This window comes from Suillus discolor (assembly GCF_016758755.1).
Source record: "Suillus discolor strain FC423 chromosome Unknown F5147scaffold_143, whole genome shotgun sequence".
In the NCBI taxonomy this organism is placed as follows: domain Eukaryota; kingdom Fungi; phylum Basidiomycota; class Agaricomycetes; order Boletales; family Suillaceae; genus Suillus; species Suillus discolor.
In genome coordinates, this window is record NW_024541390.1 from 1 (window position 1) to 22,211 (window position 22,211).

At 46.0% G+C, this 22,211-nt stretch overlaps 7 protein-coding genes across 7 annotated transcripts; 6 read left to right on the forward strand and 1 right to left on the reverse strand.

Moving 5' to 3' along the window:
• Positions 1 to 212: 212 nt before the first annotated feature.
• On the reverse strand, positions 213 to 977 carry F5147DRAFT_781572 (uncharacterized protein; the record flags this gene model as incomplete). Its single annotated transcript, XM_041442666.1, has 4 exons — positions 213 to 335; positions 400 to 462; positions 523 to 615; positions 666 to 977. The coding sequence occupies 4 exons, from the start codon at positions 975 to 977 to the stop codon at positions 213 to 215; spliced, it is 591 nt and encodes a 196-aa protein (XP_041284944.1).
• A 362-nt stretch (positions 978 to 1,339) lies between these two features.
• F5147DRAFT_781573 (uncharacterized protein) lies at positions 1,340 to 2,049 on the forward strand (the record flags this gene model as incomplete). The annotated part of the gene is made up of 3 exons (XM_041442667.1): positions 1,340 to 1,385; positions 1,432 to 1,870; positions 1,920 to 2,049. 3 exons carry the CDS (start codon positions 1,340 to 1,342, stop codon positions 2,047 to 2,049), a joined length of 615 nt encoding a protein of 204 aa, XP_041284945.1.
• A 441-nt stretch (positions 2,050 to 2,490) lies between these two features.
• Positions 2,491 to 5,769, forward strand: F5147DRAFT_781574 (uncharacterized protein; the record flags this gene model as incomplete). Its single annotated transcript, XM_041442668.1, has 9 exons — positions 2,491 to 2,570; positions 2,627 to 2,788; positions 2,843 to 3,021; positions 3,335 to 3,381; positions 3,432 to 3,668; positions 3,723 to 4,150; positions 4,211 to 4,339; positions 4,389 to 4,495; positions 4,550 to 5,769. The coding sequence occupies 9 exons, from the start codon at positions 2,491 to 2,493 to the stop codon at positions 5,767 to 5,769; spliced, it is 2,589 nt and encodes an 862-aa protein (XP_041284946.1).
• A 5,921-nt stretch (positions 5,770 to 11,690) lies between these two features.
• On the forward strand, positions 11,691 to 13,635 carry F5147DRAFT_76054 (uncharacterized protein). Its single transcript, XM_041440483.1, has 13 exons — positions 11,691 to 11,860; positions 11,911 to 11,943; positions 11,994 to 12,013; positions 12,069 to 12,083; positions 12,146 to 12,184; positions 12,247 to 12,275; positions 12,334 to 12,347; positions 12,395 to 12,430; positions 12,590 to 12,649; positions 12,711 to 12,848; positions 12,900 to 13,149; positions 13,207 to 13,258; positions 13,314 to 13,635. The coding sequence occupies exons 1-13, from the start codon at positions 11,788 to 11,790 to the stop codon at positions 13,440 to 13,442; spliced, it is 888 nt and encodes a 295-aa protein (XP_041284947.1). The 5' UTR covers positions 11,691 to 11,787; the 3' UTR covers positions 13,443 to 13,635.
• Positions 13,636 to 15,215: 1,580 nt separating this feature from the next.
• Positions 15,216 to 17,158, forward strand: F5147DRAFT_76126 (uncharacterized protein). The gene is made up of 13 exons (XM_041440521.1): positions 15,216 to 15,438; positions 15,496 to 15,528; positions 15,579 to 15,598; positions 15,651 to 15,665; positions 15,717 to 15,755; positions 15,818 to 15,846; positions 15,909 to 15,922; positions 15,972 to 16,007; positions 16,167 to 16,226; positions 16,276 to 16,413; positions 16,465 to 16,702; positions 16,759 to 16,810; positions 16,866 to 17,158. The coding sequence occupies exons 1-13, from the start codon at positions 15,366 to 15,368 to the stop codon at positions 17,067 to 17,069; spliced, it is 951 nt and encodes a 316-aa protein (XP_041284948.1). The 5' UTR covers positions 15,216 to 15,365; the 3' UTR covers positions 17,070 to 17,158.
• Positions 17,159 to 18,763: 1,605 nt separating this feature from the next.
• On the forward strand, positions 18,764 to 19,402 carry F5147DRAFT_728750 (uncharacterized protein; the record flags this gene model as incomplete). The annotated part of the gene is made up of 2 exons (XM_041439340.1): positions 18,764 to 19,015; positions 19,256 to 19,402. A coding segment is annotated over one exon (252 nt), but the record flags the coding sequence as incomplete, so codon positions are not given.
• Positions 19,319 to 22,086, forward strand: F5147DRAFT_781576 (uncharacterized protein; the record flags this gene model as incomplete). The annotated part of the gene is made up of 14 exons (XM_041442669.1): positions 19,319 to 19,396; positions 19,428 to 19,539; positions 19,585 to 19,671; positions 20,686 to 20,718; positions 20,769 to 20,788; positions 20,841 to 20,855; positions 20,915 to 20,957; positions 21,016 to 21,044; positions 21,103 to 21,116; positions 21,167 to 21,248; positions 21,332 to 21,431; positions 21,481 to 21,718; positions 21,776 to 21,827; positions 21,883 to 22,086. The coding sequence occupies 14 exons, from the start codon at positions 19,319 to 19,321 to the stop codon at positions 22,084 to 22,086; spliced, it is 1,107 nt and encodes a 368-aa protein (XP_041284950.1).
• Positions 22,087 to 22,211: the final 125 nt, after the last annotated feature.

Below are 22,211 nucleotides of genomic sequence, written 5' to 3' on the forward strand. Positions count from 1 at the left end.
GCGCGAGGGCTTGATAGAACTCAAACGCGGAGGCTTTAGACTCAAAAGACAGTAAGTGATACTGTTCGAGCACGCCGAAAGTAGCCGCAGTTTTGGGGTCAGTAACGGTTGCTGGAAAGAGTCGAGAGCGTAGCAGTTGCTTAACGTGTGTTGCATGGTCCCACAAGCACAGAAATCCAGTCCCACTTCATGTATTCCAGTCGAGTCGATTATTATGAAGTCGTCATTGAACGCATGGTGAGGGTTGCAGCACGTGTCTCCGATACGGTGCCCCAGCTGAATGCGTAACCCAATGACTTGAGGGTGATTCGTTCGAAGTAGTTACCATTCCAGCGCTGCATAATAGTAAATACCGGATGTCAGCGGATCCTAAAGTATAGATCTTGGGAATCACATTACCTGAAGACGATGTAAGGGCAGACATCGGTGCCGTTCCACAGTACACGAAGGGCAGTAGAGTTCCTGTAAGAAGCAATCTGCACATCGGATGGTTGGGGCATGTTCTTGACAGTGTCGACAGACAGAATCCTCGGCGTAATCTCCGCGGCCTTCCAGGCGAATCATCTCGTCCAAAAATGTGGGGCATTCCGGCTGCCATGCTGCAAGGGGGTGATCCTGGTAGGTACAGGATAAGCAAAATGTTGAGAATAAAGAACAAAACTTACCCCGGCTGTGCGTTTCCTCTTCGAAGTCTCAGTCTCGACGCGAAACTCGTCAGGAATCGGCATATAGTCGAGGAAAGAGCCAGCTTGGTATATTTGCCATTGGTTAGATGCTGGTGGTGAATCCTCATTATGGAGAAGAGTTGTAGGGGGGACAGTTGTGGGAGCAACATGGGCGCCAACCAGGGACTCCGTGCGTACTAAGGGCTTGCCAGATTGGAATGTGTACATGGAGGCCGTGTGGATGTTGGCTGAAGGCGTGTCTGCAAGCTGCTCAGCAGTATGACGCACTAACTTCTGTTTTTTCTTGCCCATTGTGAATGCAGACAGTAAAAACGAATGAAAAAACGAATGAATTCATCACAGCGAATAAATTTGAGACACGCCTTATCAATTGCATCACCCGACATCCAAGGATCTTGCAGTGGTGAATCAAAGAAGTGTTTGTTTGTATCTGTTGAATTTAGACGCATCCGCCAAGCCTTCCTGAGACTCACCTAGTATTACACTTGCATACACCATGACTATTACGTTGTGGGCGATGAATCTATCGCCTTCCTCTCCCACCCAGAATCAGTCGCGAGCCTCCATGGTACTACCATAAATAAGCTGCCAGACGGTAAGTGTCTTTCTCCCATCACTCCACTTCAACCCGAACACGAACATTACTTTACTAGATGACATCAAACAACCCAAGCTCGGTGTCTTCTAGTCACGCAGTCGGTAAGTTTATGATATTTTTTTTAAAATGTGCACTGACTCTCTCTAGATGCTCTTGTGACAGCACTCATGAATCTTAACATGAGTTCTGTCACTGCCCATGCACTCGTTACCATCATCCAAGCAATTGCAGATGGTGGCCAGACCATTCCGTCAGCAGCCGTTCACCCTGGACAGAAAGATCACACAGCCGATTGTGATGTTGAAGACAATGCTGATGAGGGAGCTGAGGCTACTCCAGCCTCCACCACCACTCCACCGCTCTCCTCCACCACACTGGCACCCGATATCGGCAGTATTGCTGAAGCCATCGCGAAACTCTCGCTCTGCAACAATGCAGACTTAGTTGGGACCAACGCAGACTTAGTTGGGCTTCCGCCCAGATCAGTTTCGTATAAAGGGTTCCCATACGAGATTCCGGATCTGTCTGCTGAAGGGCCCTTCTACTGCGTGATTAAAGGCAAACGTGTTGGAGTTTTGGCCACTTGGTACGCCTTTTTTTGGCTCTATCTTACGCACTTAACAATCAACCAACAGGGAAGACACTTCTCCCCAAGTCACGGGGGTCAGTGGTGCTATCCATAGCCGCTGTCCGTCAGTTGAAGTAGGCATTGCACGGATCCATGCAGCCATTGAACGCAATAATTGTCAGTACTTGGGGGCGTGATATACTGTATATACAAGTCAAGTAGTTGTTCATAGTGTGTATCATCCAAGTCACGGCAATACTGAATTGGTTCTCTTGATCGAACATACAAGTGAAGGGAAGGCCAGTAGTTGAACGAACGCGGCACTGATAAATAAATCTCCTAAGAAAGTATTCTGCGGCAGGTAAAACATACAACACGCCTACCACCATGTAATGCTGGCCTTGTCCTGCATCAGACTCTGTTTATTTCATGAATACAGTCGTTTATCTTGGTATGTTGCATGAAAAAATGTTGCTGAGCATGTATTCTTGAGTCTTGCAGTGCATACAACGAACAGGCATTCAAACTCGAATTAGGTAACTTAGCGACTCGGATGTGATCACGCATCATTCGTACTACTTACTAGTCTTTCTCTCTCTCTCAGTCTCGACATTCAACACCTCTTTCACACTCCTACCATGGCTCGGAAAAAACTGCACAAGTCCAACAAAGAACGCCAAGAAGCTGCTAAGGGATACAGAAAGGTGTATTATGAGAGGTACGTTCATGTTCTTTCGAGTCGCAGTCGCTAGTGTTCATTGCATCCTCCAACAGAAACAAAGTCGCCATCTTGAAAAAGATGAAATTAAAGTATCATGATAGTACATCGAAGCATCCGCAGCATCCAAGGTATCTACGCACAACCCTTCAGAACTCCGAGTCAAACGATACAGGAGACAGCGGCGATACAGGAGCCAGCGACCTCACTACTAGATTGTATGTACTCAATCGCCATATCATTTCAAACTCACTTTGACAACAAACCTTTAGATCTGAACCGCAGATTAAATTCCATAGGCTTGTCAATGGGTCCACCCATAAGTTCTTGGATGACCTGGTGTTGCAGTATACGGGTAGCACTCGTTCCGAAGACTCACGGCGGCCTATTCTGGATGCACTTGATATCGCTCAAGAGGCCGAAGAAGCAGTTACAAGAAGTGGAGATGATGGTATGCAGTGCCGGCAAGTCATACTATTTCTTGAAGACATTCTCTTGCGTGTTTTTGAAGATGATGACATCACATCTGCACATAGTCGAGGATTTCTTAGGTATCAGTTGACATCCGATTTCATTATTATGTAGTGATACAGGTTGATAGCTGTACTACGTGTAGATTGGGTGACCGCATCAATGAGATTCAGGTTAATAGACTCAAGCGTGCCGTGTGCTGCCGTGTGTTCATGTCATTCGGCAATTGCCTTGTGGCTTGATGGAGCTGTATTGATGCTGTAAAATTTTCATTTTGTTATTTTTGCACTCAGGCGTCAAAACGTTAAATCCCCATCACGAAATTCAAAGAGAGCGAAAGGTGCGCGGCCAATCAATTTTTCACACAATTGCCTAACATATATCTCACAGATGGTTGCTAGTGAATGGACATCTAAGGAGCAGAAGGAGTGGTTAACGGCACAGCTTCCCGGGTATCAAAAGTGCTCGACTAAATCTAGCTATGCAAAGTTCTGGCCCCCCATCTATGAGCAATGGGAGCAGCAATGGCCCATATATAAAGAGCTCTGGCCAGAACTTCCCGATGAGGATGGTCTGAATGCCGTACAATCGGCAGCAAAGGGGAAGGCAGTAAAGAGGCGTCAGAAGGTGATGTCGTTAGTTAATTGTGAGCTTGAGATCTTAACCGAAAAGTAAATGAAGCAACTGCGCACCTGGATGTCGTGGCATTCGGGTAATTCCGCATCTCGCAAAGGCAGAGTGGCGCAATCTTCCACACGGGCCACTCGTTTACTCAAGGACCTCCTCCAGCCTCGGGGTGCAAGAGCTCTGAGCGAGGCCGAAATGTACTCCCGACTATATTATAAAACCAATATCCGTCCAACTGTCGAAGCTGCAGTTAGCGAACGTGGCTCCACAACAAGAGGTGAAAGACTAACGATTGTACGAGAGGTCACACGTCAATGTTGGGAGCGAGAAGCCGATGAGACTATTATTGCGGACGTCAAGGCCAGGATGAAAGCAAAGAAGAAATCGAGGAAGGCGAATACTGATGCAGATGATGAAGACGCCGAGGCTCTGGAGGACGAAGATGAAGAGGAGCAATCACCAACCACCGAGGATATGCTTGAGTACGTTCTTCTCGACTATTTTTTTTGATTTGTTTGTTGAGCAACATGTCATTCAAACAGAGCACAGGAAAACTTACCTGCTATCTTCAACACAATCCTCACGTACCTCGAGCACCAAACTGGGTTTTCGTTCTTGGTGTTAATGGGTGGGCCAGATCCCTCGAACAACAACAAAATCTCTGTCGCATTGTAAGTTTGTGAATGTCTTGTGAACAAATGGAGCGCTTACTAGTAGCAGGGTTGACGTCGGTACCACCAAGCTGGGACATTCAGCCCCGCAATTATTGCCTGACTTCAAGGAACACTTTCTTGGAACGTATCTGAAATTCCTTCAAGGTGTACAAGGTAAGTTAATCGTTACTGTCAAAAGGGCATTGCACTTACGCGACAATGATGTAGGCTATTCCTCCCCCGAACCTGAGATGAAAGGCGATGCCAAAAGAGCGGTAGCTGCGGACAACGGAGAGGCCGGGGATGGAGACCAGACGGACCTTGAAGATCAAGACAAAGTAGATGCTGACCCTTTCACAGATGAGCCGGAGGAGGAAATAGAGGTGTCGCAGAGTGAGGGGAATGTTTTGGACGGGAGGGAGGAACGTCAAGAGCAGATTCTCGATATTTATTCGCCTAACTATGCTATGCCCATGCATGACAATCCGACTCAGAAGCCTGACACCATGCATGACTCATTGCAGCCCATCAACATGCATGGCCTCCAGCAACCCATCAACATGCATGGCCTCCAGCAGCCTGAGGGTCAGGCAAATCTCGCCATGCATGATGCCAACTCATCATACTTCGCCAACTCTACCAACTTCAGCAATGATGGTCACTCTGCGGATCTCGGTCAACTGCTCAGCAATCCTCAATTGTGGACTTTCGCCCCTCCACCAATCTATGATCCGCTTCAAAATTTCAACAGTTTCAACCATTTCAACCCAGTCCCTAGCTACCCCTACCCCCAGCCTATGGGCTATCCCCAGCCTTCGAACTACCAGCCTTCAAACTTCCCCCAGCCTGCGAGCTACCTCCAGCAATCCAGTGGCCATCTGAGCCATGCTTTACCACCGTCACCACCTGCCACCGACAATTCTCCTTCGTCTTCTTCAGACGGCTCACCACCACTGTCACCTATTCCCACACCGTCTCTTTCAGACGGCTTACCACCGCTGTCACCTATTCCCACTCCGTCTGTTTCAGACGGCCTACCACCGCTGCCACCTGTTCCCACACCGTCTGTTTCAGACGGTTTACCACCGCTGCCACCCGTTCCCACTCCGTCTCCTTCGGTCACCTTACCACCACTGCCACCCGTGCCCACAGGCGATCCTCCCTCGGTTCCAGCAGGCCTTCCTCAGAAGGCAGCAGGTGGTAAAGCTAAACGCGCAGCTTCTACCAGCCAGCCCGAACCCACTACTCGCAAGTCCAGACGTCCACCGAAACCATCTACTCGCAACGAAACCGCTAATGCCATTGGCGCTAATGCCCTCAGCGAAATGCGGGAGAAGGAAAATACGGCCACCGTGGGGGGAAAAAAGGTCCGTAAACACGGACTGGAAGCAGGTGGAGAGCCTATTGCTAAGTACTGCGTACGCTTCATCGGAAATAATGGCCACTGACCGTTGGTTTAGGAAAAAAAAGGTGGCTGCTATTTCCACGGCCCAGGCTTAGTGCACAGGTATCTGACTCTTCGTTTTACTTATTCTTGTCTTCTTGAAAGTGATTAGTGACGCATCTTGATAATCCCCATACCCGTATCTTCGTAGCAAACATATTCGTAATGTAATCTTGAGCAATATATTCATATCTTGTAGCATCCGAGTTGTGAATGGGGGAACTTACTAGCTTTTTGAGAGAGTCGCTATCACGCGCATACGAAGGTAAATGTTCAATAACGGGCTAGTAATAGCAGGATGACAGTAGTAAGACATGGGGGAATTAAGCAAACAAGTCTTGTGGTAGTGTTACATATATACATACAGCAGATTCGGACGATCATGCATGATTAGTAGGCCATGCATGATGCCACGCATAACCGGGCAGGAAAAACTTGAAGTACAGTAACCATGCATGGTATCAGGGTCATGCACGATATCATGCATAGTAAGGTGGCGGTAGTAGTAATACTAGTACTAGCACCCCATGCATGATACCATGCATAAAACAGTGGGAGAACAATTGTGCCGATCCACGTGAGCCATGCATGATGGTATGGTAGGTTGACCGCCGCAGTGGCAGTCATGCATGCTACCATGCATGGTCTGCTATCTGTGATTCTCATTTCTACACATCATGCATGGTGGCATGCATGGTCTATCTATGATTCTCATTACAGTACAAACATGCATGACTACATAACTACAGTACTAGTTATATCATACATGAATATGACAGCATAGCCTGACCAGTGTTATCCTTCAGCAATATTCTTGGTGTGACCCTCAGGCCCCTATGACTGCGTGTTCTACGGCTTATATTGCACTGGCATCTTCAGGTGCCAGCAGCTTATGTTGCGCAGGAAACTCGGCTTACGTGGGAAATTCCTATATAAGGGCATATCTTGACACAAAATTGCGAAAGGGTGTGAACCGGTGGTGCCGACTGAACTTGCAAACTGCCCGTGGTGTGGTATTAATTATTTAACTTCAGGCCATCCTCCCGACCGAAGCTGATAAGGCCTCTACCACCAGGGGAGCAAGTCCCCAGGACTTGGTTCCAACACTTGGGTTGACTAAGCTCCCAATAGTGCTGGGTGGAGTCATGCTAATGTCACATGACATCAGCCGGTCCATGATGACGTCATTGCATGTGAAGCGTGTGGGGTGAGTCAAGAGGTGTGCGTTCGCAAAATCCCGAACACAGAGCTCAACATTAGATAAGCAAAAAAACATTAATACATAGCCACATGAAGTTACGAGCAACACATTTTAAGTTCCTCGCCAGCAGCCTCAAATCATCGTAAAATTGTTAGGCGAGTACTGTAAAGGGGGTGTTTTTACTACTGTAGAATAGGTTTAGATAGTTATCTTAATGAAACACGAGCATGTAAAGACGGTACCTGCTAAATGTCAGATCTTGGATGTGATTTTCGAGAACACGTGAGTGATCACTGATTAATATCAATACGACACATCAATATCGATTCAACGTGTCTCGTCAATGACTCGCATCTCTCTCTCTTAAACCTCATTCATTATGTATTCTACGACTCATCAATTTACACGTTACGACTCATGGTTTGCTTCAAGTAATAACGACGACAAAACTGCATACATCACGGACTTCGAGGACGATTCCTATCAAACGATGCATTACGGATCAAATCATCATTCACATTATTCTAATACATCATCTGGACATTCGTGATTACTTACTTTACGCACCTATTCCAGTCGCATACGTACTCGTTTTCACGCTGCAGCTGTCTGTTTTGCTTTGCAATAGTTGAATTGATTCATTTTGACTTGACATTGTACGACGAACGACTACCTAATATGGCTAAATTACATGATCAGTAACGCTGTCATCACGCTGTCACGGTAGGCGTAGGGGGTACCCAAGTTACGACAGGTTAGTGTCTTGAACTACTCGATCGCACACCTCTTGGGGTGAGTGGTGGGAAAGCTGCTGGTGTCGACATGTAGTCCAACAGTGTGGAGGGCTGGGGTTCGAACCCAATTAACCCGGGAGTAAAACTCAACCAGGGCTCGCGCGTGGACCGCTGTGAATTTTGTCCGCTGGCGCCCTTCATACTCTCTTGTTGACTCTCTTGCATCGATCATATCATGGAGGACAAGAATCGACATGCTCGTGAAGCTCGATGGACAGGCACTGGTATCAAAATTAGAAGGAACGACTATCTTCCATCTAGTATTTGGTCTTCCTAGTACTTATCTAAAGTGTTGCTCCTGTGACAGGTCCTCCAGACACAGTCTTCCTCGTGCTCAAGGACATTGGCTGCCACTTCTACTACCCATTCAGTCTACTGCGAGTACTGCTGCACTAAAGGCTGAGTGCTAGTGTACATCTTTTATACGCCACAAACTCCAAAACGTCCGGCTGGCTACCCATGTATACATAACGCTACGTTCATATTTTCCATTTCGTTCCTACCCTTCACCTTGTATTCATTTCTAAACATGATAATGCTCTAACTTCCTCACCAGCCTCAGGATACCACTCATCCCACTATTCCTCTCAGCTCATCTTCGCACCAATCTGGCATAAGATTCAAATCCACATGTAAGTATTTATACACGTACCTTTTAGCCAGCTGGCATACTCATTTCACAACTCAATGGCGTCTTCTCTTAAGACTTACAATGTGTTCACGCCCACCCGTATGCATCCCAAAAAAGTGGCACTTGTGTTGGAGACGGCTTATATAGCGCATCTAGTTTTGGCCAGCTGTAAGTTGTTTATCCTGTTCTACTACTCTTGACGACATATGCTAGGCTGACCATCGATACAGCAGTGCTCATGCGTCCGCCGTCCTCGAGCATAGACTCGCTTAATTATTGATCTGCGCCCAAACTTAAACCTTACCCTGACCTCACCCGAGAACAATGAGTCATCAACCTGATTGAACCATGTATCTCAATGCTCAAGGTAAGCATTTCTATGAACTTTTGTCTAGGATATGTTCTGACTCCCTGCAAGTTATATTCCCTCGTAGTCCATCCATATATGGACAGCTCAAATGGACGATAGGCAAGCGGTGATTTTCATGAAGAAACCTTGCTTTATCAGCCATCTCTTGCCCTGCGAATCTTCGGTTTTGTTTTAAGAAACAGAATTCACCCCTCGTACTCTTTTCACTCGAGTCCAACGACTGGTCCATGTGGATGAGCAGGACCGTTGCCATACTCAAGGGTGCCACTGATTTACGACGATGGTGTCAATAATTTGGTTCGTGTCAGATCTGGTTCGATGCTTCACGCTAACAGACGTGCTACTTTCTCTGTGTATTCACAGATCACAAGAACCTGAACAAAAACCCAACGCACAATTCTACAATCACCATCACTTCCCTTTCTTCTTTGTGCTCAGACAGACGATAATCAGGGAATTTGTCATTGTGTGGAATTTTCTGACTATCAGTTGTCTGAGCTCAGACGCGCTGCTTTTACTTTCCCTGGTTCACGATACTTTCGCATCGCTTTCCACATGCCTGGCCCACACGGATGATTGCAGAGGAGGACAGCATGAAAGCAGGAGCGATGTATCATCAGCCATATGTGCTTTTACAATCACTGTTGCTTCTCACGTCTTTTGTCTCAGACAGCTGGTGATACTTTGTCAGGTGCACTTTCCTCCCATGAAATACTCGAGCCTGTAGGCCTCCTAAACCTAGCTTACTCCACATCGTTAAATCGTGGTTGAACACAGCTGATTGCTGTTGACGACACGACTTGCTGACAGTGGTCAGCTTTGGATGGTTCAATCAGATTATCGATGCCCAATCAGTCGACTAGTAGTCTTTAGGACATTGACACCCTACTTCGACCCTTCACGATTCGGCATCCCTTCTCTGCGGCTCAGATGGATGATGATGAAGGCGTCGAGGTATGACACATTATCAGCCATCTGTGGTCTCACGACTTGCTCAGGTTGCTTCTCCTTTTACTTTTCTGGGGCACACGATAGAGCCAGTGCGATCTGATCAAAGCACGTATGTCAGAATATCGAGGTTTGCATCTTATTGATACTTTTCCAGTCCCGGATCTCTTCTCTACTCCCCACTCAGCACTTCCCATCTTCTTGTCAGGTGCATTTATTCGGAACAGAGGCATATACTGACCCCGTAAGTCTCCTTCTCTTTTCAGTTGACATACTGGATATGCTCGAACAGACGTCAATCAGCGATATAGTACTTACTTCTACCCTTCACGCACAATTCGTTACAACTTCCCTACTGTCCAGATGGATAATATGGGGTGGGCATGCGTTTGTTCCGATCTTATGCACGATACTTAGTCATTCAACTCACAGGTGCCATCGAAAGGTAGACCTTGTGGAGAAGAGCCATCAGCGAGGAAGTTCATTCAGAGACTGTTGGCCACTTTAAGGCCTCCTAGGCACGCCTTGAACCAGAGACATGTAGCTTCTAACAAGTTTCTAACCCAAATTTAGCCTATCATCCAATCCCTCTTTAATCGTGCTTTTATTTACTAGTTCGGGATTGGAAGTACTTTGTCCATAATCGAAGACCCCTGCTTCATATCCACATTCTCAAGGTCAGACATCACAAATGTGACAGATGTTTGTGAATCACTACTTCATCTGATCTTCCTGCTAGTTCACTGATGTCCACGCCAGTACATATCAATCCCCGCCAACGTTCACATGCACATCCAGAATGTTCTCTAATAGGTATAGATGAGTACTGGTCGGAAATCAAAATATACTTTCATTCAATCGATACCTAAGACTTCCAGATTTGTTTGATGTCACATCGCACAATACTGACTTCAACCAACCAAGGGCCTCGAATCCGACTCGGACACTCGGAGGCAGGCGATATCCATCACCGTCATGCCGATTTGGCGATACGAGGGCTGCAGCGCTGATCAGCAGTATATCTGGCCTGAACACTAGATCGCCATAACCTTCAACATCCCTCACTCGCTCACACTCATCCCTCGAATATGACCCTGGTCTCAAATGATCCCGCTTCGTGGCCGATAATCAATTCAAATATTTATTTAAGCTATTTGATGGGTTCGTCGTATTAGTTGGTGATGTCTCGAACTAACGTTGACTTGCGGCTTCGCAATCGCCGTAGGCGTCGTGGTGGTATACGATTCGCTGCGAGTTTGCAAAAATTGAGGAGTTCCTTATGAAACCATGTAGTCATCCATCTAATACAGGTCAAGGGGTGATATGCATGAAACACGTATGTACTCACTCTTCGGCATTGCTGGCTGAGCCCGAGGCGTAACAGCCTGGATCCGATTAGTACTCTTATCGAAAAAGAATGATCATTCTGCGGCATATATACTAGTAACGTCAAAGAACTCAGATAAGAAACCGTGACGCAGAGTGAAGTAAGTATATCTCACGTTGTCCGTCGCCTAGTACGCTCGAATCATTGGGCTCTCATGATCGTATCAAAACGATGAACAAAGAGAGACAAGTATAGAGCGAATCCAATGCCACAAAGCGCACTATCGTGCACTTGATCTGATGGTGATGTATTATTGCACTGCCGCATGCATCCTTGGTATCTGTTGAATACTTGTATGGACACCATCCCAAAATCAAAAGGTAAATTACACACAGGAGACAATAAACCTAACACACGGCCAGTTGAAGCGGGCCTGTGTACAGCTCGATGAGATTGGCAAACAAGTCATTGGCAAATTACGAAATTTAGGATCGGAAATCGGAAATTGAGTTTGAGTTGAGTTTGATACAGACTCGGAGCACTGGAATTTGTACATCAAAATCTACGTCAAGTGATTCAATCGAAGACTTCTAGCTTCAACAAATTTCCAGAGCCTTAAGGCGGAGATCAATATCTTCATCACCGTCATGCCGATTTCGGCGACACAAGCAGTGAACAGCAATGTATATCTAGCACGAACATTAGACCGTTGCAATTCCCAACACCCCGCGTACTACTCACACACTCAAATATGTCCCAGTCCTCAAATGTTCCCATATCGTGGCTGTTTGTCAATTCTAGTATTTTTTCCATCTATTGGATGAGTTCGTCGCATCAAGATGTCTCGATCTAACTTTGACTTGCGGTTTCGCAGTTGCTGCCGGCGTCGTAGTCGTGTATGACTGGGGTGAGCAAGACAGTGTTCGGAAACCGCTAATATCCTCATGATGCTTTTAGTATTAACACTCGGACAAGAGGTAGGTTGATCTCACTATCCCTGGAGCAGCCAACTCGCTAAGAATGGTGTCATAGATTGAACTCATCTGGGTGAGTGACACAGTCCCACTGTATTAGGACAAAGGCAACAGAATATAATAAACTTGCGACAGAGGCAACGTTGGTCTTTCATGACTGTGTTATACCTGCTTGTGCGTACCTCATATTATACTTTGGCATGATTGACAGTCGTGCTGACCCCAAAATATTCTAGATACGCTATCTTGGACTACCATATTCTGTGTATGTCATTTTGGCTAATAGGCTGGTGCTGTACTAATAGCCCATCTCTCATGATCAGTATCGGCGTTCTGGGTATGTCTTTTATGTACTGCGTTCGATTCTTCTGACCGGTAGCACAGTAACTATGCCATCGGTCTCGCTAACAGATGCAGTAGGTATTCCGCGACCATCTTGTTCCAATTCATTGAATACCTTCATCATTTGTAGGGGTAAGTGAGATTCTGACCATTCAACTTGGCTCAACATAATCACTCGATAGGTGTAAGTCAGTGTGGGGTCCTAGTACGAGCGTGATCGCTGATTGGGTGTTTCAGGCATTATTGCAGACTATGCACTAGTTCTGACAAGTGTGGTCGTACTTTTGATGCTGGGCAGTGAGTTTTCCAGTTGCAATACCTCAGTGTTACTATTGACTCAACTGAAACACGATGCAAGTCATTATGATTGCTCGGTTACATGCCATGTATCATCAGAGATCTAGAATCATGCTCATCTCCCTTGTTATTTTTTTCCTGGCTGTTAACATCACTTGTGTAGTACTGACGGTAATGGAACTCCTCTGGAATGTACCGGGTAAGCTTAACTTGTTGACTTGAAGAACACAGCTCATTACACAAACGCCAGACTCTGCGGAGGAGAACTTAGGTTCTAATGCATATATATGCAATTATGGATTTGAGGGGGATGCTGAGCTTCTGACTGCATTGTATTGGATGCCCTACACTGTTTGGGAGTTCGTTGCACTGTATCTGTCAGTCCGGATTGCTGTGAAACATTTCCGTGACCTGCGACGACTCGGCCCATTGACAGGATCGACCATCGGCGGGGACTTTTCCAGAGTGTTGATGAAATCTCACGTGCTTTATTTTGCAAGGTGAGCTTGTAATGTGAAGGTGCTTATGATTTTCTGCTCAAGTTCCGCTCGTGTCAGCTTTTTTGGTACCTCTTGCCTGCAGTTTGTTACTCTCTCTCCGGAGATCACGGTGTGCCCACCTGTCGCTGACATCTGCGTGTAACTATTGTTCATCGTTTTTGTAGGATTCAAATTCCGTGGGAGCCCTGATAATCTATGGTCTTCTTCAAATTTTCTTCGTCGTACAGATGTTTGTGCTAGGACCACGCCTCATCCTTAGCATTCGAGAATACCACGCCAAACTCGCGGTCTGATCCGACGCAGAAACCAGCATGAATTCGATTGTCTTCCAGGAGCGTGTACGTGTAGAAACTAGCAGTACTGTGTAGGGAAATTCTTGCGGAGTGTTCTGCATGAAGGAGATATTTAGTCGAGGATCCGTCGTCGTATTTATTATAGTTCTTGTGTTCCGGTGTATATTTAAGGCCAGGTTTATGTACGCATTTCTTGTTGTATTACTATTGGAAGTCAGTGAACGGCGCACCCACAATTTGCACCAAGTGTCAAGCTGAAAAGGCACGGTAAGAAGATTAGGTGTACTGAATGCCAGAGAGCAGAGAAATCGAGACTGGGAGCTTCAATTTGTAAGGCCTTGAGTACACCCGTCAAACCGTAAAAAACATGTGTCTGAGCAAAGCAAAAGCAGACGCGAGATGGTGTCGAGAAATTCTAGATGGGTGATAATGCGTCATATCAGCGAGAATACCTGACCACCTTTATCATTCACCTGGGCGGGACATGTGGGATGCAATGCAAAAGTTCTGTGAACCAGGAAAGTAAAGGGAGTGTGTGTGCCTAGATGGCTGATAGCCCCAAGGATTTTACAATCATCAAGTCCATTCGAGATCTATCGTCTATCTGAGCACAACAAAATAGAGGAGAAGTGACCGTGATGAGTGAAGCCCAGAATATTGACTAACACAGCGGCTCTGGTTCGCAGGATATAACTACAGTGACGACTGTCATTTGGACCGGACTCGGGCGAATGGCGAAAATGATGTTTGTGAAACCGAGTAAAGTGTGAGGGGAATAACGAGTAAGTGGAGGCCCAGATGGAACAGTGAATCTGCTTCAGTGTACACGGCCATATTTCAAATTGGGCTGTCCGCACAGTGATGACACGTCAACGTTCTTGAACGTTCACATCCAGAACGTTCCCTATAGAACCAGTGCTCACTGCTTACTACCCGAATATCAAGATGATAATACCATTCATCCGAATTGACAATCCTCTCTTTGTACCAAACCAGCCTGATAAACATTTACTCACAATCACAATCGGATTCTGACCCACTCTGTGCTGGCGCAAAATGTGTTTATTTGGGACAAAGTAACCCTACTCACCAGTAGGCAAAATAACGCAGACATACCGGACTTTGAAAAACATTTTCCGAATAAGATAGAATTCTATACAACCATAGTTGATAAGTCCCCGACACCCACTTTAGTGGGGAGAAGGTTCCGTAGAAAATAAACGTCATGCCGTCTATCATTTGATGCGTGGAAAATTCTTTCCGCTGGCCGATAATTAATCAAGCCGATGGTCGAACTCCTACACAGCATCGGAGCTGTTTGTATCAGAACGCAGCATCGCACGTTTGTTTCTGATATTCTCTGGTTACTCTTCAAGTCACGTCTTCAACACAGCGGACTGATCCTTGAGCTTGATGCTTCATTCCACTTCTGTTTCATGCTTTCGCTGTTGATGGCATGGAGGGACCGCGGCGCACTGGACGTTTTTTTCTGATGGCTTGATGTGACTCTTCCAAGGCACGTTTTCAACACGACCGACTAGTACTCTTGATTGTATCCAGGGTAGGAAATTTTCAATTACGGAGGCAGAGAAGCGCTTAGCTGCCAAGAATTGATCATGCATCAAGCTCAAGGGCAGTACTTATAAGTTTGATCGAGAACAAAACGGGTAACACTGATTTGCAAATCAAAGTCTACCTACTACCTGGATTCAATCAGCGGCGACTTCAACTTCTTCGCATCGCAATACTTTGACAAATTTTAAAATTTCAAGGGCTTCGAGGCTAGCATCTGCATGAATATTCACCATCATCATGCCGATTTAGGCGATACAAGCGCTGAATGCAGTATATCTACTAGTAGCACGAATGCTGAATCGTTATAATCTCTAACCTTCCCCACTCGCTCATATCCATCCCTCGAAAATGACTAAAATCTCAGACGATCCCAGTTGGTGGCCGTCCATCGATGACCATAATTTTTACAGCTATTGGAGGGGTTCGTCCCTCAGCCGGTGATGTCTCGATCTACTAACATTGACTTGCGGCTTCGCAGTTGCTGCAGGCTTCGTGGTGGTATACGATTGGGGTGAGCAGGACAGTGTTCGAAACTCGCTGATATTCTGATGATATTTCTAGCCCTAACCCTCGGACAAGAGGTAGGTCAGTGCTATTACTGGAGTAGGGAGCTTGCTAAGAATGATGTTATAGATTGATTTGATTTGGGTGAGCAACATATCAGATGAAACACATGAGAATACAATGAATTTGAGGCAGGGACAACGTTGGTCTCTCATCACTGTGCTGTTCCTGGTTGTTCGTATCTCATGTTATACTATGACATGGTTGACAGTTGTGCTGACTCTAAAATGTTCTAGATACGCTATATTGGAATGCCATATTTTGTGTATGTCACTTATTGTGGCCAACTTGTTGGCGCTATACTAATAGCCCGTCTCTCATTATCAGTATCGACGCTCTGGGTACGTCGTGTATGCGTTGTATTCGATCCTTCTGACTGGCAGCACACAGCATATATCCCAATATTCTCGCTGACAGACGAAGTGAGTATTCCGCAACCATATCATCCTATTTAATGAATACACTCATATGTAGGGGTGAGTGAAATTCTGAACATTGAACTTGGCTCAACACAATGATTACACAGGTGTAAGTTTTGGAGTGTTTCATCATCATACGAAGTTGATCACTAATTAGGTCTTTCAGGCTATCTTATGACCTACGCAAAGAATGTGCAAGATGTGATCGTGTTTGTTATGTTGGGCAGTGAGTTACCCAGCTTCAATATATTGACTCAACTGAAATATGACGCAAGTCATCATGATTGCTCGGTTACATGCCATGTATCAGGGATCTAGAATGATGCTTATCTTCCTTGTTATTGTCTTCCTGGCTGTAAATATCGCCTACGCAGTAATAATCAACATAACAGAAATCAAGGATACCACAGCGGGTGAGCTTTACTCGTTGACTTGAAGAAGATTGCTCATTGGACAAACACCAGAGGAGCTTATACTCTCTGGAAGACATATGTGCCGTTATGAATATAAGGGGGACTACCAGCTCCTGTTTCAAATGAATTGGATACTCATCACTATCTGGGAGATCCTCGCATTGTGTCTTTCAGCCTGGATTGCTGTAAAACACTTCCGTGACCTGCAACGATTCGGCCCATCAACAGGATCGATCATCGGGGACTGTTTCAGAGTACTGATAGAATCTCATGTGCTTTATTTTGCGAGGTGAGCTTGTAATATGGACGTGCTCATCTTTTCTGCTAAATCTTTGCACGTGCTAGCTTTGTTGGTGTCCCTATCATCCAGTTTATCCTTGAGTCTTCAGAGCTCGAGGTACGCCGACTTGTCGCTGACATCTGCTTCCAACCACTGCTCATCATTTCTGTAGCATTCAAATTCTATGGCATCTTCCATACTCCATGGCGCTTATCAGATTTTATCTGGCGTGCAATGGTTTGTGCTGGGACCACGCCTCGTCCTTGGTGTTCGAGAATATCATGCCAAACTCGTGGCCGAATCCGACGCAGAAACTAGCATGAATTTGATTGTCTTCCAGGAGCATGTATATGTACCAACTAGCAGTTCTGTATAGGGAAATGCCTTGCCGAGCGTTTTGCAGGGAGATATTCGGTTGAGGAACGGACATGTTATTTATTCAAGTTATGGTGTTTCAAAGTATATTTAAGATTAAATTTATGTAGACATTTCTTATATATATTGTATCACGTCTAGCAACCAACCCAGTTCTTGATACTCAGACGACTGATTCTATGTATTTGCGAAATTCCGTTATCTGAGCACACATGATGAGGAAGTGACCGCGACAAGCCCAGATGCGGCTGATAACTCATTGGCGTTCACATATCTTTTCATCCATCTTGGCTATGGAAAAGGAAAAGGAATAAATCACCCGGATTCGGAGTCATGGCTTGAATGTATGCCTGTATCGCAAATGAGCATGACAAGGAAATGGGAGTGGAAAATCAGAGAACTGCAACTTCAAGCCAGAAGGCCTCGAGTGCACCTGTAAAATTATTGATTAGGCATCGACAACGATATTCTGAAATGACATGCATAATCACGTTGATCGGAGTGGCGCCATCGCAGCATTCCGCTCTAACTGTTTCGAGGCATGTGTGTCCAGGAAATGGCCACTCCGGGGCCAAAGTTCGGGGCAGGACTCTGGGGCCAGGGTCTGGGGCACGTGAATATTTTAGTCGGAGTTTAAATTGGTGAGGTTGACCCATCATGTAAGCAATTGAACAGCGGGATGATGTCACTGTCAGCTCGTGCGCCTGCCCCCATCGACAGCTCATACCCTGACTATTTTTTATTGGAGTCAACTGTCCGACCACATCGGACGGAAGCCTGTGATATTGACAGCCCTATTAGCCAATCTCTATATCGATGTTTTCATTTGGGCTGTCGAAGACCTTCTTCACCCTGGTGGTCAGGTCAGTGTGCTCTAGTAGCTGTGACCATCAATTCCTGACATTCCCGACCAGTCGTGTTGTCTGTGGAGCATTTGATGCGAGCGATAGTATGGCCAAGAGCAGCCTGATGGACATCACTGACGCAACCAATATGCCCAAGGCATACAGTTATGTACCAATTCCGTGGACAATCGCAGGCACAGTTGGATAGGTATACAGTACATTATCTCTCACACTTGATGTTAACGGCATTTAGATCACTCATTGGGGGATCACTTTCCCGGCCAGCAGACAGATTCCCTGACATTTTTGGGCGATCAGAACTCCTGAAAACCTACCCATATCTCCTGCCGTGCTCTATTTCGGCATTTTTGATATCGACAATGTGGCTAGTCACGTATACCCTGTCTTAAAGAGGTGAGCACGATGCTGAAAACCCATCTCTGTATCACACTAAGTGTGGTTGCAAGAGCGTTTCTACCAAGACACCGCTTTGGGAGCGCATTAAAGGAGGATTCTTCGGACAGTCATACTCAAAACCTCGCCAGCCATTGAGCAATGTTATAGTTGATCCTGGCGATGTCAAATCAAAACCGCTTCCGCTGCGTGCTTTACTAACCTCGAAAGTGTTGAGCGTAACAGCGAGTTATGCCACCACAGGCCTGTTTCAAATGGGGTTCAATTCGCTCTTACCTGTTTTCTATGCGACACCGATTGAACTTGGTGGTCTTTCCCTTGAGTTTCCTCGCATTGGTGCTTTACATGCGGCATCAAGTGCCATGCATGGAATATTTCAGCTACTTTTCTACACTCGTTTAAAAGCACTTCCTGCGTTCTGTTGAACTAAGAAGCCATAATATTATTCATTAGAGCAGCTGCTCCCAATTGCGCCTCTCTCAGAGCAACCAACGGAATTGCCCAAGTGGCTGTCTCAGCAGCAAGAATCATCGGCCCAGCGTCTGCAGCTTCAGTCTTCTCTTATTCATTGCAGGAAGGGCATGATGCATGGTCGATATACTACTTCTTGACTGCAATCATATTTCTCACTGTAGGTACTGCTTTATTGCTTCCCTGTGATCCTAGTGTATGGGATGATTCCCAATAGCGATCAACCGTGTGTTATGATCTAGTGTAGGAGGTAGAACTGGCAAAACTTTAGGCTATGTAGACTAGTAGTACTATGTGTACAACATTCCCTACTCCCATGATAAGTTAGGGAGGGTTCTGTCTGCAGCAAACTTTCGTGCTGTTCTCTACAAATCCGTCTGTAGGAAACTGGATGTATAAATATTGGGACAAGGCAGTTTCAGACAACAGACAGCGCAAAGATCCAAAGCTGACATACCACAATATGGTGCATTTTGATCGGAGCATGAACATGGTGTGCCATCTACATGTAGCGGGCGGGATGACGAGCGCGTCAGCAGGCATCCGTGGCGGGAGGAATACTGGCGGGAGGCGGGATGGTAGTGGCGGCATTGCAAAGGTATGTTTTACCAAGTTAAAGCTCCGCTTAGGTCAGCCGCACTGGCCGAAGGGCCCCGAGTGACTCTAGCCCCGGAGTCCGCCCCGAACTCTGGCCCCGGAGTGGCCAGATCCCAGACATTCTGTGCGATCTGATCAAAGCATGTATGTCAGAATATCGTGGTCCGCATCTTATTGATACTTTTCCAGTCCCGGATCTCTTCTCTACTCCCAACTCAGCACTTCCCATCTTCTTGCCAGGCGCATTTATTCGGAACAGATGCATATACTCACCCAGTAAGTCTCCTTCTCTTTTCAATTGTCATACTCAATATGGTCGAATCGTGCTTGAACAGAGGTCAATCAGCGATATAGTGCTTACTTCTACTTCACGCACAATTCGTTACAACTTCCCTGCTGTCCAGATGGATAATATGGGGCGGGCATGCGTCTGTTCCGCTCTTATGCACGACACTTGGTCATTCAGATCACAGGCGCCATTGAAGGTAGACCTCGTGGAGAAGATCCATCAGCGAAGAAGTCCGTTCAGAGACTGTTGGCCACTCTAAGGCCTCCTAGGCACGCCTTGAACCAGAGACGTGAACCAGAGACGTGAACCAGAGACGTATAGATTCTAACAAGCTTCTAACCCAAATCCAACCTATCATCCAATCCATCTTTCATCGTGCTTTTATTTAGTTCGGGATTGGAAGTACTTTGTCCGTAATCGAAGACCCCTGCTTCGTATCCACATCCACAAGGTCAGACATCACAATGTGACAGATGTTTGTGAATCACTACTGTACTGATCTTCATCTGACCTTCCTGCTAGTTCATTGATGTCCACACCGGTACATATCAATCCCCGCCAACGTTCACATGCACATCCAGAATGTTCTCTAATCGGTAGATTGGTACTGGTCGGAAATCAAAATATACTTTCATTCAATCGATACCTAGGACTTCCATATTTGTTTGATGTCACATCACACAATACTGACTTCAACCAACCAAGGGCCTCGACTCCGACTCGGTCCCTCGGAGGCAGGCGATCACCATCATTGTCATGCCGATTTGGCGATACGAGGGCTGCAGCACTGAACAGCAGTATATCTGGTACGAACACTAAATCGCTATAACCTTCAACATCCCTCACTCGCTCACACTCATCCCTCGAATATGACCCTGGTCTCAAATGATCCCGCCTCGTGGCCGATAATCAATTCAAATATTTATTTAAGCTATTTGATGGGTTCGTCGTATTACTTAGTTGGTGATGTCTCGAACTAACGTTGACTTGCGGCTTCACAGTCGCTGCAGGCGTCGTGGTGGTATACGATTGGGGTGAGCAGGACAGTGTTTGAGAACTGCTAACATTCTCATGATATTTCCAGTACTTACACTTGGACGAGAGGTAGGTCGATGTTGTTCCCTGAGCAGCCAACTCGCTAAGTATGGTGTCATAGATTGAACTCATCTGGGTGAGTGACAGAGTCGGATATCAGGAGAAAAACAACAGAATCCAATTAATTTGGGGCAGAGGCAACGCTGGTCTCTCATGACTGCGCTGTACTTGGTTGTTCGTACCTCATGTCATACTATGGCATGATTGGCAGTTGTGCTGACACCAAAATGTTCTAGATACGCTATGTTGGAATACCATATTCTGTGTACGTTTTTGAAGCTAACAAGTTAGTACTACACTAATAGCCCATCTCTCGTGATCAGTATCACCGTTCTGCGTATGTCTCAATATGTACCGTGTTCGATTCTTCTGACCGGCGGAACACAGTACATATGCCATTGGTCTCGAAGACAGATGCAGTCAGTATTCCCCAACCGATCTCATTACACTTATTTGTATATTTGTAGGGGTGAGTGACAATCTGACCATTCAACTTGGCTCAACATAATGGCTCAATAGATGTGAGTCGGAATGTTTGATCCCATGTATCAGGGATCTAGAAAGATGCTTATCTTCCTTCTTATTATCTTCCTGGCTATAACCATCGCCTGGGGAGTACTCATGGCAATAGCACTCAAGCATACTGTAGCGGGTAAGCTTACTTTTGACTTGAAGATCACAACTCATTGGACCATCACCAGAGGCGCTGATACTCTCTGGCACATATATGTGCGATTATGGATTCAAGAAGGACGTCGGACTTCTTATTTCAATGATTTGGGTGCTCTACACTATTTGGGAGGTCCTCGCACTGTGTCTTTCACTCTGGATTGCTGTGAAACACTTCCGTGACCTGCGACGACTCGGCCCATTGACAGGATTGACCATCAGGGACTGTTTCAAAGTGCTGGTAAAATCCCACGTGCTTTATTTTGCGAGGTGAGCTTGTAATGTGAATATGCTCATCTCTGCGTTCTCAAATTCCGTACGTGCTAGCTTTGTTAGCGCTTCCTGCTTCCAACTAGTTATGTTCTCTCCAGAGCTCGAGGTGCGCCGACCCGTCGCTGACATCTGCGTGCAACCACTGCTCATCATTTCTGTAGAATTCAAATTCTACGAGAACCGACATACTCAATAATGCTTGTCAGATTTTCTTGAGCGTGCAGATGTATGTGCTGGGACCATGCCTCATCCTTAGCGTTCGAGAATATTACGCCAAGCTTGTGGACGAATCCGACGCAGAAAATAGCATGAATTCGATTTTCTTTCAGGAGCGCATACATGTACCAACCAGCAGCACTGTATAGGGAAATACTTGTAGGGTGTTCTGCATGGAGGAGAAATTTGGTCGAGGATCTATCGTAGTATTTATTTAAGTTACAGTATGTTTAAGACTAGGTTTACGTAGACATTTCTCACTAAATACTGGAAG

Bases quoted from the DNA above. Each gene is read 5' to 3' on its own strand.
- F5147DRAFT_76054 (XM_041440483.1), top strand. From the start codon at position 11,788: ATGTCCCAGTCCTCAAATGTTCCCATATCGTGGCTGTTTGTCAATTCT. The intron at 12,431-12,589 runs GTATTCCGCGAC...TGGGTGTTTCAG, and splicing joins CTCGCTAACAGATGCAGTAG to GCATTATTGCAGACTATGCA. The intron at 12,650-12,710 runs GTGAGTTTTCCA...ACACGATGCAAG, and splicing joins CGTACTTTTGATGCTGGGCA to TCATTATGATTGCTCGGTTA.
- F5147DRAFT_76126 (XM_041440521.1), top strand. From the start codon at position 15,366: ATGACTAAAATCTCAGACGATCCCAGTTGGTGGCCGTCCATCGATGAC. The intron at 15,439-15,495 runs GTTCGTCCCTCA...GCGGCTTCGCAG, and splicing joins TTTTTACAGCTATTGGAGGG to TTGCTGCAGGCTTCGTGGTG. The intron at 16,811-16,865 runs GTACGCCGACTT...TCATTTCTGTAG, and splicing joins TTGAGTCTTCAGAGCTCGAG to CATTCAAATTCTATGGCATC.